Here is a 13,311-nt window from a genome sequence, read left to right on the forward strand (position 1 = left end):
CTTAAACCTGAATGCAGTTCACAAGCGGACACCATTAAATTTAACTGAACTTGAACAGTTCTGCAATAAGGAGTGGGCCAATATTGCAAAGTCTAGATGTGCAAAGTTAGTAGAAATGTATCCCAACAGAATAAAGGCTGTAATTAAAGCAACAGGTCATTCAACCGAATACTAAAACAAGAGGGTGATCCTCTTTCTAACCCATTAATTCTCTTTTTTATATGTAAAGTTTTTTCAGACATGTTGGTGTTATATCTTTTGGTTGGGTGTTATAAGTTGCACTAAGTAAATTTCGAAGTGGGTGATTCTTTTCTATACTCACTAAATACACACAAAAACAGATGTGATAAAAACAACATAACCTGTTATATTTCTTAACACACACGTGTGGCTAATTAAGATCAACACATTTTGAGTTATTTTGAACTCAACCACTGTGTTATTTTTCTTAACACAGACAGTACTTACCTATATAACATGCTAATGTGTCATAAATCCCCCAGTGTGTGTCATAAATGTGCTTTGTTTCTTTACCACCTTAACAAGTTTGATGCAATACAAAAAGCATGTATAATGTATTATAAAGAATTCACATTTATTCATTAAAACATGGCTGCAACATTTACAGTTTATTTCTTTGGAAGAATTATCACCAAGACTTTTGTAAACAATTGTATATCTTGCGTTACAAAAGACAAGAAGCCCCTTTTTAGCCATAAGGAAAAGCCACAAAAAACACAAGCCCTTACCAAGAATGACATTTCTACAGTTCACTTATCTTTTTCACTGTTGGAGTCTTGTTTGCGATTCATAGCGTCCAGAGGAACCACTGACTCGACTGAGTTTGCACTGATAGCGACCCTGATCGTCATGAAGATTCCATTGTAGATTCTGAAGTTTCATTTCAATAAATACACTCTGGGTCACAGAAATGCTCCTGGAAAACAGGAGAAAGATAACAACAGCAGCATTTAGCTATTTGTATTATTGCTTAAAATAACTGAAACTGGTGATATTAAAATCACTTTAAAATTACTTTAAAAATGACAAAGCCACTGATTTGTTATGCTTAAAACATTCTACATAACAATAGGTCTTATTCACTTAACATGCATATGCACACATTTATGTGCGGTTATGTTTTCAGAAATAACTCATTATTTATCAAAACTTTTGTACCGAAATTTATTATAAGTGTTTTTACTACTGACACATTATTGTTGTGTCTCACCCTACCAGGCATGCCAACTGTGGCAGAATAATTAAACCTCCTTTTAATTTTTGTCTATTTTAAATATTTCCCAAATTATGTTTAACAGAGCAAGATAATTTTCACACTATGTCTGATAATAGAATGTTTTTTCTTCTGGAGAAAGTTTTATTTGAACTAAAGCAGTATGAAGCTTTGAGCAGTAATTTTGTAAAAAAAAAAAAAAAAAAAATTAGGTCAAAATTATTAGCCTTTTTAAGCTATTTTTTTTTCTCAATAGTCATCATCATTATACAATAACTTGCCTAATTACCCTATTCTTGGGTGCATTTCCGAAAACCATCGTTAGCCAACTAAGGTTGCAAGTTTCGCTGTTACAAACATATTTTGTTGATTTGCCATTTCCCAAATCCATTGTTCCAATGAACATTCGCAAACTGCGTCGCAAACTTGTACGCTTGCAACTACACCTTTGGAGCTGTAGTTCGAATTACAGATCCTGGCTGTGTTCTATTCCCAGTTATCCCCCTATGACCTATTCATTTAAAATGTTCTGACATTTAAACTTGGAATGATTAGAAAAGAGCATGAAAGTCATCACTCATAGGTGTATTTTCAAAGTAATTTTACAGTTTAGTTTTTGCAATATTGACAATTGCGTTCCTTTTCTAGTGCACTTTGAAAACATTGATGTCATTTTGAACACAGCTGTGGCTCCTAACGAAAGCTATATGTGGCCTTTTATTTAAAAGTGGAATTTATGTTACGTCCGCAAAGCTTGTGAAAACAAAAAACATAGCATATTTTACTGCTTTTAATTTATAGTTGGTTATTTATTAAGTATCTGTACAGTAAATTACATGGGCCTGTTGGTTAGATTAGAACATTTCTGCATTGGTTTAAATGTGTACAAATTGTAAAAGTAGACTTGAAAAACAACTACATCTTACATAATAATAATAATAATAATAATAATAATAATAATAATAATAATAATAATAACTATTATTATTATTATTATTATTATTATTATTATTATTATTATTGATATTAAAGTAGTAGAAAATATTTTTTTCACTCCCTAATAAATTATAAATAATATAAAATTTCATTTCTTAATAAGTAGTGTCATTATGTGTTTATATGATTCATAAATGAGATTAGAATACGTGTTAGCTTTTTAAAGTGATTTTATGTTTTAGAATATAATATGAAATTTTCTCAATAGTATTTGTAAAGGAAACATTGGCCCTATATGTGTCATTTGCATATATTTAATATGGAAAGTGAGTACATGTTTTTATCAAAACTAATATTGTATTTTTTTTCAATTTTATGTGTTTTTTACATTATAACTAGCGTGGTTCAAACTATGAATCTGTGACAGAGACCTGGGGGGTTAGGGAAACACTCATCACTACATTGTTCTTTTCCCAAACGATGCATTGTACTTGTTACGATAACCAGCGATCATTCTCTGGAGATCGCTGGTTTCCTCTTCATTATGAACTTCACTTCCGCATTCCCCAGGACTACATTTCCATACATGCATTTCTTCCAATCACGCACGCCTGGTCACTCATCTTCCTGATTACATCACCAGCTGAAACCGGTCACAGACTAAGAGTTCACTCAGTATTTAAGCAGCACACAGACTGATTCACATTGCCGAGTCTTGTCTACTGTTTGGTGACATTTCTACGCGTTTCTCCCTGTCTTGTTTCTCCGTGTCTGAATCTAGCTTAGTATCCCAGTTATCCTGTTTAGCCGCCAGCCTTTCGACCTTTTGCCTGTACCTCGATTACGACTCTGGATTTGCCCTCATATTCCTGTTCATACCTGTTTTGACCATTGCTTGCCTGACCTTCGAATAAACCTGCATTTGGATCTTACCTTCAGTTGTTTGTATCTATCCCGAATCACAACAGAAGACTCGGCCACAGTATGGATCCAGCAGTGTTTTTGGTCCGTCTACGCCAAGGTAATCAATCCCTCGAGAACCACATCCAGTGTTATTTGGAGATCGCTAACACCACTGATTTACCAGACTGTATGCTCATTGACTTTTTTTATTTATGGGCTTAATGAGCCGCTAAAGAGCACACTTTCAAGTGTTCGTTCTCGAGGGACTTTCTCTGAATTTTTGGACTATGCTCTACGCACTGTGGACTCGTCCTTCACCGTAGGTGAGGTGGAAGAAACTCCTAAATATTTTTTGGGGAGGGGCAGTGTACAGCAAGACCAGATACCACCGGGGCTTGCTGCTCATTCCATCACCACACTCCCAGCTCAGAAAATGGCCGCATCTAGTCCTTCAGCTCACAAGATGGCCGACTCCAGTCTTCCAGCTCACAAGATGGCCGACTCCAGTCCTCCAGCTCACAATGTGGTCACAACCAGCCTTCCAGCTCACAATGTGGTCACAACCAGCCTTCCAGCTCACAATGTGGTAAGCGCCAATCTGCCACCAGCTCACAAGATGGTTTCCTGTTCCTTGTCCGTTCCTGCCTTAGTTCCTGTTCTAGTTCCTGAAGTGCCATCAACTGAGTCCCCAGAATGGTCACCACTACCGGAGTTACCAGAGCTGCCAGATCCTCCAGAGCTGCCAGACCCTCCAGTGCTGCCAGACCTGCCAGACCCTCCAGAGCTGCCAGACCCTCCAGAGCTGCCAGACCCTCCAGTGCTGCCAGAGCTGCCAGACCTTCCAGAGCTGCTAGACACTCCAGAGCTGCCAGACCCTCCAGTGCTGCCAGACCCTCCAGTGCTGCCAGACCCTCCGCAGCCAGAGTCCACGCCGCAGCCAGTGTCCACGCCGCAGCCAGTGTCCACGCCGCAGCCAGTGTCCACGCCGCAGCCAGAGTCCACGCCGCAGCCAGAGTCCACGCCGCAGCCAGAGTCCACGCCGCAGCCAGAGTCCACGTCGCAGCCAGAGTCCACGCCGCAGCCAGAGTCCACGCCGCAGCCAGAGTCCACGCCGCAGCCAGCGCCACAGCTGGAGACGCAGCCAGAGTCGACGCTGCCGCCTGAGCTTCCTGAATGGCCGCCGCCTCCTGAGCTTCCTGAATGGCCGCCGCCGCCTGAGCTTCCTGAATGGCCGCCGCCTCCTGAGCTTCCTGAATGGCCGCCGCCTCCTGAACTTCTTGAATGGCCGCCGGCTGGGTTTTCTGAATGGCCGCCGCCCAAGTCTCCTGAATGGCCGCCGTCTGCTGAACTTCCTGAATGGCCGCTGCCACTTAAGCTCCTTCCTCCGGGTCTTTCGCAGCTCCACGCTCCAGGCCCTCCACAACTCTACTCTCCGGGTCTTCCGCAGCTCCACGCTCCAGGCCCTCCGCAACTCTACTCTCCGGGTCTTCCGCAGCTCCACGCTCCAGGCCCTCCGCAACTCTACTCTCCGGGTCTTCCGCAGCTCCACGCTCCAGGCTCTCCGCAACTCCACTCTCCGGGGCATCCGCAGCTCCACGCTCCAGGTCCTCCATTGTCAAACGATCCAGGACTACGACAGCTCTACTTTCCGGGTCTTCCGCAGCTCCACGCTCCAGGCCTTCCACAACTCAACGCTCCGGGTCTTCAGCAGCTCCACGCCCCAGGTACGCTCCAGCTGCATGGTCCTGGCCCTCCATCCCTCCCCCTGTTCCGCCTCCGCTCCACCTCCCGCCTGAACTGTATTTGGAGCGTCTGGAAGCCGCTCTTTAGAGGGGGGGCTATGTTACGATAACCAGCGATCATCATTCTTCCAATCACGCACGCCTGGTCACTCATCTTCCTGATTACATCACCAGCTGAAACCGGTCACAGACTAAGAGTTCACTCAGTATTTAAGCAGCACACAGACTGATTCACATTGCCGAGTCTTGTCTACTGTTTGGTGACATTTCTACGCGTTTCTCCCTGTCTTGTTTCTCCGTGTCTGAATCTAGCTTAGTATCCCAGTTATCCTGTTTAGCCGCCAGCCTTTCGACCTTTTGCCTGTACCTCGATTACGACTCTGGATTTGCCCTCATATTCCTGTTCATACCTGTTTTGACCATTGCTTGCCTGACCTTCGAATAAACCTGCATTTGGATCTTACCTTCAGTTGTTTGTATCTATCCCGAATCACAACAGTACTATGATAGTTCAGCCGCAAGTTACAACGTTGTTTGGGAAACCAGCAACCTTTTTGCTGTGAGGCGACAGCACTACTTACTGCCCCATTGCGTCGCCTAAATCAGTTATTACAACAACAAAAAAGTTTCTCTACGTAAAACAGAAATTTGGGTAAAAAATAAACAGGGGGGCTAATAATTCAGGGGGGTTAATAATTCTGATTTTAACTGTACAGTCCAACAATGAAAAAAATCTGATTAGTTGATATTTAATACTCATTGTTTTGCGCACACAGTGTTGTTTTTTTCCCGCTTCTTCTTTTTCTTTTTACAAACAATCATTTAAAAATACACAACATTTTAAATATAGCCATAACACATTATTATTATTATTATTATTATCATTATTATAATTTATATATTATTATGTTATTATTTAACACATAATTTTTGTAAGTGTAGCATTTTAATGGCAGTTGCAAGTTACAGTGCATACAGTGTTTTTGATGTCTAATGTATTTGTCACTTACTTTATAAAAAGTTAATGATGTTTTGAGAGGGAGGATGTAATCTATTAAACTGTAAATTCATTGATGTAAAGCGGTGGATGTACAGTATGTAAAAACTTGTGGTGATATGTGCTGCTGCTGGTGACCAATTAAAAAAAAAAAAGTTCCAGAAATCTTAGAAGAAATGTTTGTGCTTTTTAGGATGTAGTCATTGGGCACAGCACTACAGCCAGCATTCAGCCAGCAAAACTGTGCCTCCGTAACGCAGCACCCCATACAGCAGCCTCTTAGCTAGGTGGGGAAGGAAAAACATCGAACCTTTAAAAGCCCTCTGTATGACCAGCTCAACACTGGGGCCTTTTCATTTAGCAACCTTTCATAGGCTTTTCCATGCCAACCGTAGCCCCATGACCTGCCTAAAACGCCTTCTATGCCTCTCAGAGCCACTCTTACGAGTTTGAGATCCCATTTCCTCCAGCTCCCTTTATCTTGGTTCTGTTGTTGAAAAAGCATGGCACTCTCTTGCTCATTGTCAGTCATGTTGAGGGTTCAGAAATAGGAAGAAGCAGCATTGTTTGTTTTTTTGCAGTCCCTGGAGCTGATAAAATCAGTAGCTGTCATAGATGACTAGGTGCTGGATGACACAGCTTATTTCCTCGCATGGTATCCATTTTCCGCTTTGTGTAATTCAGTGTTTTGTTATTTTATTATGTTGCGCTTAAGGCATAATAATGTGTTTTTTTATCGTGTGTTTACAGGTGAATGAGATTTACCACGATGAATCTTTGGAAGTGCACATCAACGTTGTGCTTGTGAGGATGATCATGCTTGGATATGCTAAGGTAAATTGCTGTTAAGTATCAAATGTCTCTTAGTAAGCATATTAGCCATGTTTTGATATTATAACATGTTTAAGGTAGAGTCATGTAGTGTCATATCTAATTCTCACCTTTACTCAAGAACAAACTTTTTACAAGATGCATTTTTAATGCAGAGTATGATTTTTTGAAGCAGTTTTTACATCATTTTGCGTTCATTTAATTAAGACAGCTTAAATGTACTTACTCACACAAATCTATGAGGTAGTAAAATATTTAACTCAGGCTGCAATTTTAGTTAAATCATAAAAACTCTTTCAAAATACATTTGACTTTTTTTGTAAGTTGAACACTATGGGGCAGTGTGATCCTAAAAATGTGTTTCTTTTCACACTAATGGTATTTATAGGGACATACTATCAATGAATTAATGATTGTTGTGGTGCAGTTCCCCTTCGGGGGGAACTTCAGCACTATAAGTGGATTTGATTGTAAAATCCACGCATTGGGAGGTTCGGTTCAGAAGCTACTCGTCTGAAAGAGTATTGAACGGGCCAATTAAGAATGAATTGGCAGCGCAAGCCTGCGCAGGTGAGCGGCATAAGCAATCAACTGAGTATATAAGCTCACCTGGCGCCAGCAGACGCTATCCTTTTCGCTTCAGAGACTTTCTGATCGAGTCGATGAGGGTTCCTCCTGCTGTGACCAGCGATTCTGAGCGAACGAGAGCATTCTCCCGGTCCAGAGTGTGTACACGCAGTGGCAGACGGTCGAGCTGGGTTTCTCCCTTGCCTGGCGTTCTTTGGGTCCGGTCCTCCAGAGCGGTGCGTATAAAGTTGCAAACTTCACAGAAAGAGCAACACAGTCGTGCAGCACGTCCTTATCAGGACGGCGCTCCGACTGTGCGTTTCTGGATGCGGTGGTTTCCTGTCCTCGGATGATGGGCGCGGGCACTGCGTTACATGTCTGGGGGTCCAGCATGTTAATGCGCTGCTCGCGGGCAGTTCATGTCGTCATTGCGATGCCATGACTGTTGCGCAAGATCGCGGTTAGCCTTTGCAAAAGGGCGAACCACCCCAGTTGTCCCCTGCTCTGCAGCGGGCACTCGGGCAGATCTGAGGGTTTCAGCGAGAGATAATCCGTCGCCCACGGGCCCGCGGACCTCCCGCTCCTCTAAGCGCTCCATCCAAGCTTCGGGCGGGGGAAGCGATCCGTCTAACAGATGGTAGCCCTTACGCCCGATGACACCGGAGACCAGATGTCCACCGCGGCATCGGAGGGTGGGCTTTCATTGTCCGATGATGATCCAGACCCGCTCGCCCCCTTCGGGCTGGTGAGCGCTGTCACTACGGATCCTGAAACGGACATGTTAGCCGTGCTTTCCCGGGCTGCTTCGGCCGTGGGTTGGAGATGGTTTATCCCCCAGCTCCGCGGCCGGACCGACTAGAGGGGCGTTCCCTTCTTCCCGGAGGTGCACAGTAGGCTCACGCGGTCTTGTAAAGCACTTTTTTCTGCTCGTGCTGCGTGTTCCTCCACCCTAACCACTCTTGACGGTGAAACAGCCAGGGGGTATGTGGCGATTCCTCAGGTTGAGTGCGCGATGGCGGTAAATCCGCGCGGCGCCTCTTCTTGGCGGGTTCGCCTCGTCTCCCATCCAAAGCCTGTAAGTTATCTACCTCCCTCGGAGCTAGAGCTTACATAGCTGCGGGCCAGGCTGCTTCCGCCTTGCATGCGATAGCCACCTACCAGCGCTACCAAGCGCAGGCGCTGGCCGAGCTGCACGAGGGTGGGTCCAACCCAGGCTTACGAGCTTCGCACCGCCGCCGACTTAGCTCTTCGGACTACTGAGTCCGCTGCGTGTGCGTTGGGGAGGACGATGTCCACATTAGTGGTCCAGGAGCGCCACCCCTGGCTGATATGCGCAAAGTCGACAAAGTCTGCTTTCTTGACTTCCCCATATCCCCAGCCAGGTTCGGCGACACTGTCTGTGAATTCACCCAGGAATTCAAGACGGTGAGAGAGCAGTTGGTGGGTGATGTCTTATCGGCGGTCCGTAGCCCGCTCCGCCCGCCGTGCCATTCATACCTGCTCCTCGCCGAAAGCGCCCGCCTACGAGAGCTGCTCCGCCCCCGCACACGCCTTCGGCGAAGCGAGCGCGTCGGGCACCTCGGAAGCAGGCAGCCCCCCTGCCCAGAACGCCGCTAAGTCCGGCAACGGACCGCGAAGCGCCCCTGGGACAGGCCATCTGGAGAAGAGGGAACTTGCTCTTTCCCCGCTGGAGGGCGGGGCCCCATTTCCAACGGCACTTTTTACTGCCATGAAAACATTATGAAAGGGCACTTTTCACTTCCCCAGATGTGACAGCCCGAAATCTGCCAGTCTGGGACGCTATGCTTTCTAGCTTGCAGATTCGGTGCGTTTCGCCAGTGGCTCACGAGCGCTGGGAGGATGGTCTCCTTTCTCCCACCCCTCGAGCCTCCCCTCCGGAGCTCGGGTTTGGAGTGAGAGCAAATATCTCACCTCCAGCTTTTCCGTGGGACCCGCGAGCTTCCCGGATCAGCACACCCACTCCGCGCTGCCCCACTGCTGGTACGTCAGCGATTGTAGCGATGAGTCCATTAGCGAGAGCTCTGCCTGCCTGGTTAGCGCGGGCCAGCTCTTCGCGGTGGCTCATACGCACAATCAGACTCGGCTATGCGATTCAGTTCGCGAAACGGCCCCCCAAGTCACGGGTGTGTATTCACCAGGGTCAGCCCCCTGTCCGCCCCTGTCTTGCGAGAGGAGATTGCTGTCCTCCTGGCGAAGGATGCAATCGAGCCGCTCCCTCCAGCCGAGATGGAGAGCGGGTTTTACAGCCCACGCTTCATCGTGCCCAAAAAGAGCGGTGGGTCATGGCCAATCCTAGATCTGCGCGTTTTGAACCGCTGCCTGCACAAGCTGCCGTTCAGAATGCTAACGCAGAAGCGCATCCTCCGGTGCGTTCGTCCTCTGGGTTGGTCTGCAGCATTAGACCTGATGGACGCGTATTTCCATGTCTCCACTCTTCCTCGCCACCGACAGTTTCTGCGGTTTGCGTTTGAAGGTCGAGCTTGGCAATACAAAGCCCTCCCCTTCGGGCTCTCTCTGTCTCCGCGGGTCCTCACCAAGCCCGCGGAGGGTGCCTCAGCGCCCCTTCGGCTCGCGGGCATCTGCATACTCAATTTCTTTACGACTGGCTGAATTTGCCCTCTCTTTGATTATGCACAGAGTTGATTATGCACAGAGACAAAGTGCTCTGGCACTTCCACCTGTGGGGGTTTCAGGTCAACCGAGAAAAGAGCAAACTCGCCCCCGTGCAGAGGATCTCTTCTCTCGGGCTGGAGCTGGACTCGGTCACCATGGCAGCGCGCCTCTCCGGAGAGCGCGCTCAGCTGATGCTGTACTGTCTGAGAGAGCTCGACAGTAAAATAGTGGTCCCACTGAAACTATTTCAGAGGCTCCTGGGGCATATGGCATCCGCAGCCGCTTCATGCCGCTCGGATTATTCTATATGAGACCACTTCAGCACTGGCTTCACGATCGAGTCCCCAGACGCGCATGGCACGCGCGCGCACACCGAGTCTCTGTTACTGCGCTGTGTCGCCGCGCCCTCAGCCCTTGGAGCGACCCATCGTTCCTACAGGCCTGGGTGTCTCTAGAACAGGCGTCCAGTCTTGTTGTCGTTTCAGCAGACGCTTCCAACACGGGCTGGGGGGCTGTGCGTTGCGGGCATGCGGCTGCGGACCTGTGGAAAGGTACCCAGTTGCATTGGCATATCGCCTGGAGCTGTTGGCAGTGTTCCTCGCTCTCCACCGTTTTTTTCCGGTGCTGGAGCGGCAACACGTGCTGGTCAGGACGGACAGTACGGCGGCGGTGGCGTATATCAGCCGTATAGGGGGTATGCGCTCTCGCCGCATGTCTCAGCTCGCCCGCCGTCTGCTCCTCTGGAGTCATCCGCGGCTGAAATCGCTGCACGCCATTCATATTCAGGCAAGCTCAACCGTGCAGCCGATGCGCTCTCACGGCAGCCTTGCGTCCTGGAGCATGGAGACTCCACCCCGAGTCTGTTCAGCTGATATGGGCGCGATTCGGGGAAGCCCAGATCGATCTGTTGCTTCCCCCGAGATCGCTCATTGCCAGTTGTTCTTTCCCTGACCGAGCGCTCTCGGCACGGATGCACTGGCTTACAGCTGGCCTCGGGGCACGCGCAATACGCGTTTCCCCCAGTGAGCCTGCTCGCGCAGTTACTGTGCATGGTCAGGGAGGACGAGGAACAGGTTGCTGGTTGCGCCCCTCTGGCTCAACCGGACCTGGATGTCAGAGCTCTCCCTCGCGATAGCCCTCCCCTGGCAGTCCCTTCGAGAGAGCACCTACTCTCTCAGGGACAGGGCACCACCTGGCACCCTCGTCGATCTTTGGAGATTTTTAGACGCGAGGAAGACTTAGGTAACCTCCGATTGCGGAGGCTAATACCGTCACTCGGGCTAGAGCCCCCTCCCCGAGCGCGCCTATGCCCTGACGTGAAGTCTATTCACTGAATGGTGTGTCTCTCGCTGAGAAGACCCCCGTAATTTGCCAGATCAGCGTTGTGCTTTCTTTACGCCGAGAGAAGCTGGAGAGCAGGCTGTCGCCCTCCACACTCAAGGTTACGTGGCTGCCATCTCCGCTCTCATAACGCGGTGGCTGGCAGCACCGTGGGAACGCATAACCTCATCATCCGGTTCCTCAGGGGCGTTAAGCGAATTAATCCACCCCGCCCCCTCTCATGCCCTCTTAGGATCTCGCCCTCGCTACACAAGCCGCGTCAGATCCCTTCGATCCTCGACTCAGTATATTTCTGTCCCTGAAGACAGCTCTGCTGGTCGCGTTGATATCGATCAGAGGGTCGGGGACCCGGAGGCATTTTTCGGTCAGTGACTCGTGCCTGTAATTGGGCTGGCTTCTCTCACGTATGAGACCCCGCCCGCGATATGTGCCCAAGGTTCCTACCACTCCGTTTTAATACGAGGTAGTGAGCCTGCAAGCGCTGCCCTCGGAGGAGGCAGACCCAGCCCTTATTTATTGTCCAGTTCGCGTTTTGCGTATTATCCGGACCGCACTCAGAGTTTAGATCATCTGAGCAGCTCTTCGTCTGTTATAGCGGTCGGCAGCAGGGAAGTGCCGTACCGAAATAAGTTCCCACTAGATTGTGGATGCCTTCTTTCACTATCAGAGCCGAGATGAGCCGCGTCCCCCGAGAGCGCGTGCGCACTCCACTCGGAGCTTCGCATCCTCTCGAGCGCACGCAAGCGGCGCCCCTCTAACAGACATCTGTAGAGCTGCGGGCTGGGTGACACCCAACACATTTGCAAGGTTTTACAATCTGCGAGTGGAGCTGGTTTCCTCAAGGGTATTAGGTAACCCTTGGTGATTGAGGAAACAATTCGGTAGGGTGTTGAAACACGCTTGCTGCGCCATTTTCCCTAACACGGAGATACGTGCGCCTTTTTATCTGTCAGTAAAGTTCCCCATCAGGTGAGCCCTGCAGATTCCTCCGTGGCCCCCAGCACTGACTCAGCGGAGGAGTCACTTGCTGGCCCACTACGTTGTAGGTCTGCCCGCTGGTCAGCCCGCGTTTTGGGTAAAGGTGCCTGCTATGCGTGGTCCCCACTAGGCGATCCCATATGCTTATTCAGCCACGGTTAAGTCCCCCCCTGGGCGGACCCGTGTCTTCCCTCCCCGCTAACCACTCTTTTGCTATGCGTACTCCCCCTTTTAGGGCTAGTCCATATGTAAATTCTGCCATCTATCCCCCCTTGGGTAACGGATGGCCTCCGCAGCGTCCTCCCTATCGGGATTGCACGCTTCCCAACGTACTGTCGTATTTTCCTAGAATTATCTAGATGCTCACGACTTCCCAAAAAAATATATATAAATCCGTAAAACTTCTGTTGAAGTAGGATAAATTAGGGCCAGGGACACGTTGGAGGACCGCGCCCCCCATGATGTGGGTGCGTCACGCTTGCTTGACTATCTCCTCATCGGGGGTGTTGGTAAGGTGCAGTCATTATGGCGCTTTCAATGGGCTCCCAATGCGTGGATTTTACAATCAAATCCACTTATAGTGCTGAAGTTCCCCCCGAAGGGGAACGTTCGAGGTTACTAAAGTAACCCTTCGTTCCCCGAGGAGGGGAACGGAAGCACTATACTCCGTCGCCATAATGACTGTCCCTTAGCTGTTGAAAGTCTCTTCAGCTTAAAAAGGATAGCGTCTGCTGGCGCCAGGTGAGCTTATATACTCAGTTGATTGCTTATGCCGCTCACCTGCGCAGGCTTGCGCTGCCAATTCATTCTTAATTGGCCCGTTCAATACTCTTTCAGACGAGTAGCTTCTGAACCGAACCTCCCAATGCGTGGATTTTACAATCAAATCCACTTATAGTGCTTCCGTTCCCCTCCTCGGGGAACGAAGGGTTACTTTAGTAACCTCGAACGTTCTTTCTTGTGGGCATGTACACAAAAGATACATATATGCAGATGCATTTGTCATCTAAAAACGTGCAACAAAATGTACCCAGAGCAATGTATTTTATTTGACATTTTCATGTATTACAAAAATGTAGGCAATGTTTTGCGTTGAATTTGCCAAATTTTGCATTTTCAGTGTGACTGGGATGCACAAAAAAAAAATA

General features: G+C 48.3%; 1 protein-coding gene across 5 annotated transcripts in view; it reads left to right on the forward strand.

Moving 5' to 3' along the window:
• adamts3 (ADAM metallopeptidase with thrombospondin type 1 motif, 3) overlaps positions 1-13,311 on the forward strand; it is a 214,793-nt gene that overhangs the window by 80,993 nt on the left and 120,489 nt on the right. For all 5 annotated transcript variants that reach the window (NM_001287096.1, XM_087251131.1, XM_087251134.1 and 2 more), the window contains 1 exon segment: positions 6,563-6,646. In NM_001287096.1, the coding sequence (NP_001274025.1) occupies positions 6,563-6,646 (84 nt within the window).

This window comes from Danio rerio, chromosome 5, assembly GCF_052040795.2.
Source record: "Danio rerio strain M-AB ecotype USA chromosome 5, GRCz13ab, whole genome shotgun sequence".
In the NCBI taxonomy this organism is placed as follows: Eukaryota; Metazoa; Chordata; class Actinopteri; order Cypriniformes; family Danionidae; genus Danio; species Danio rerio.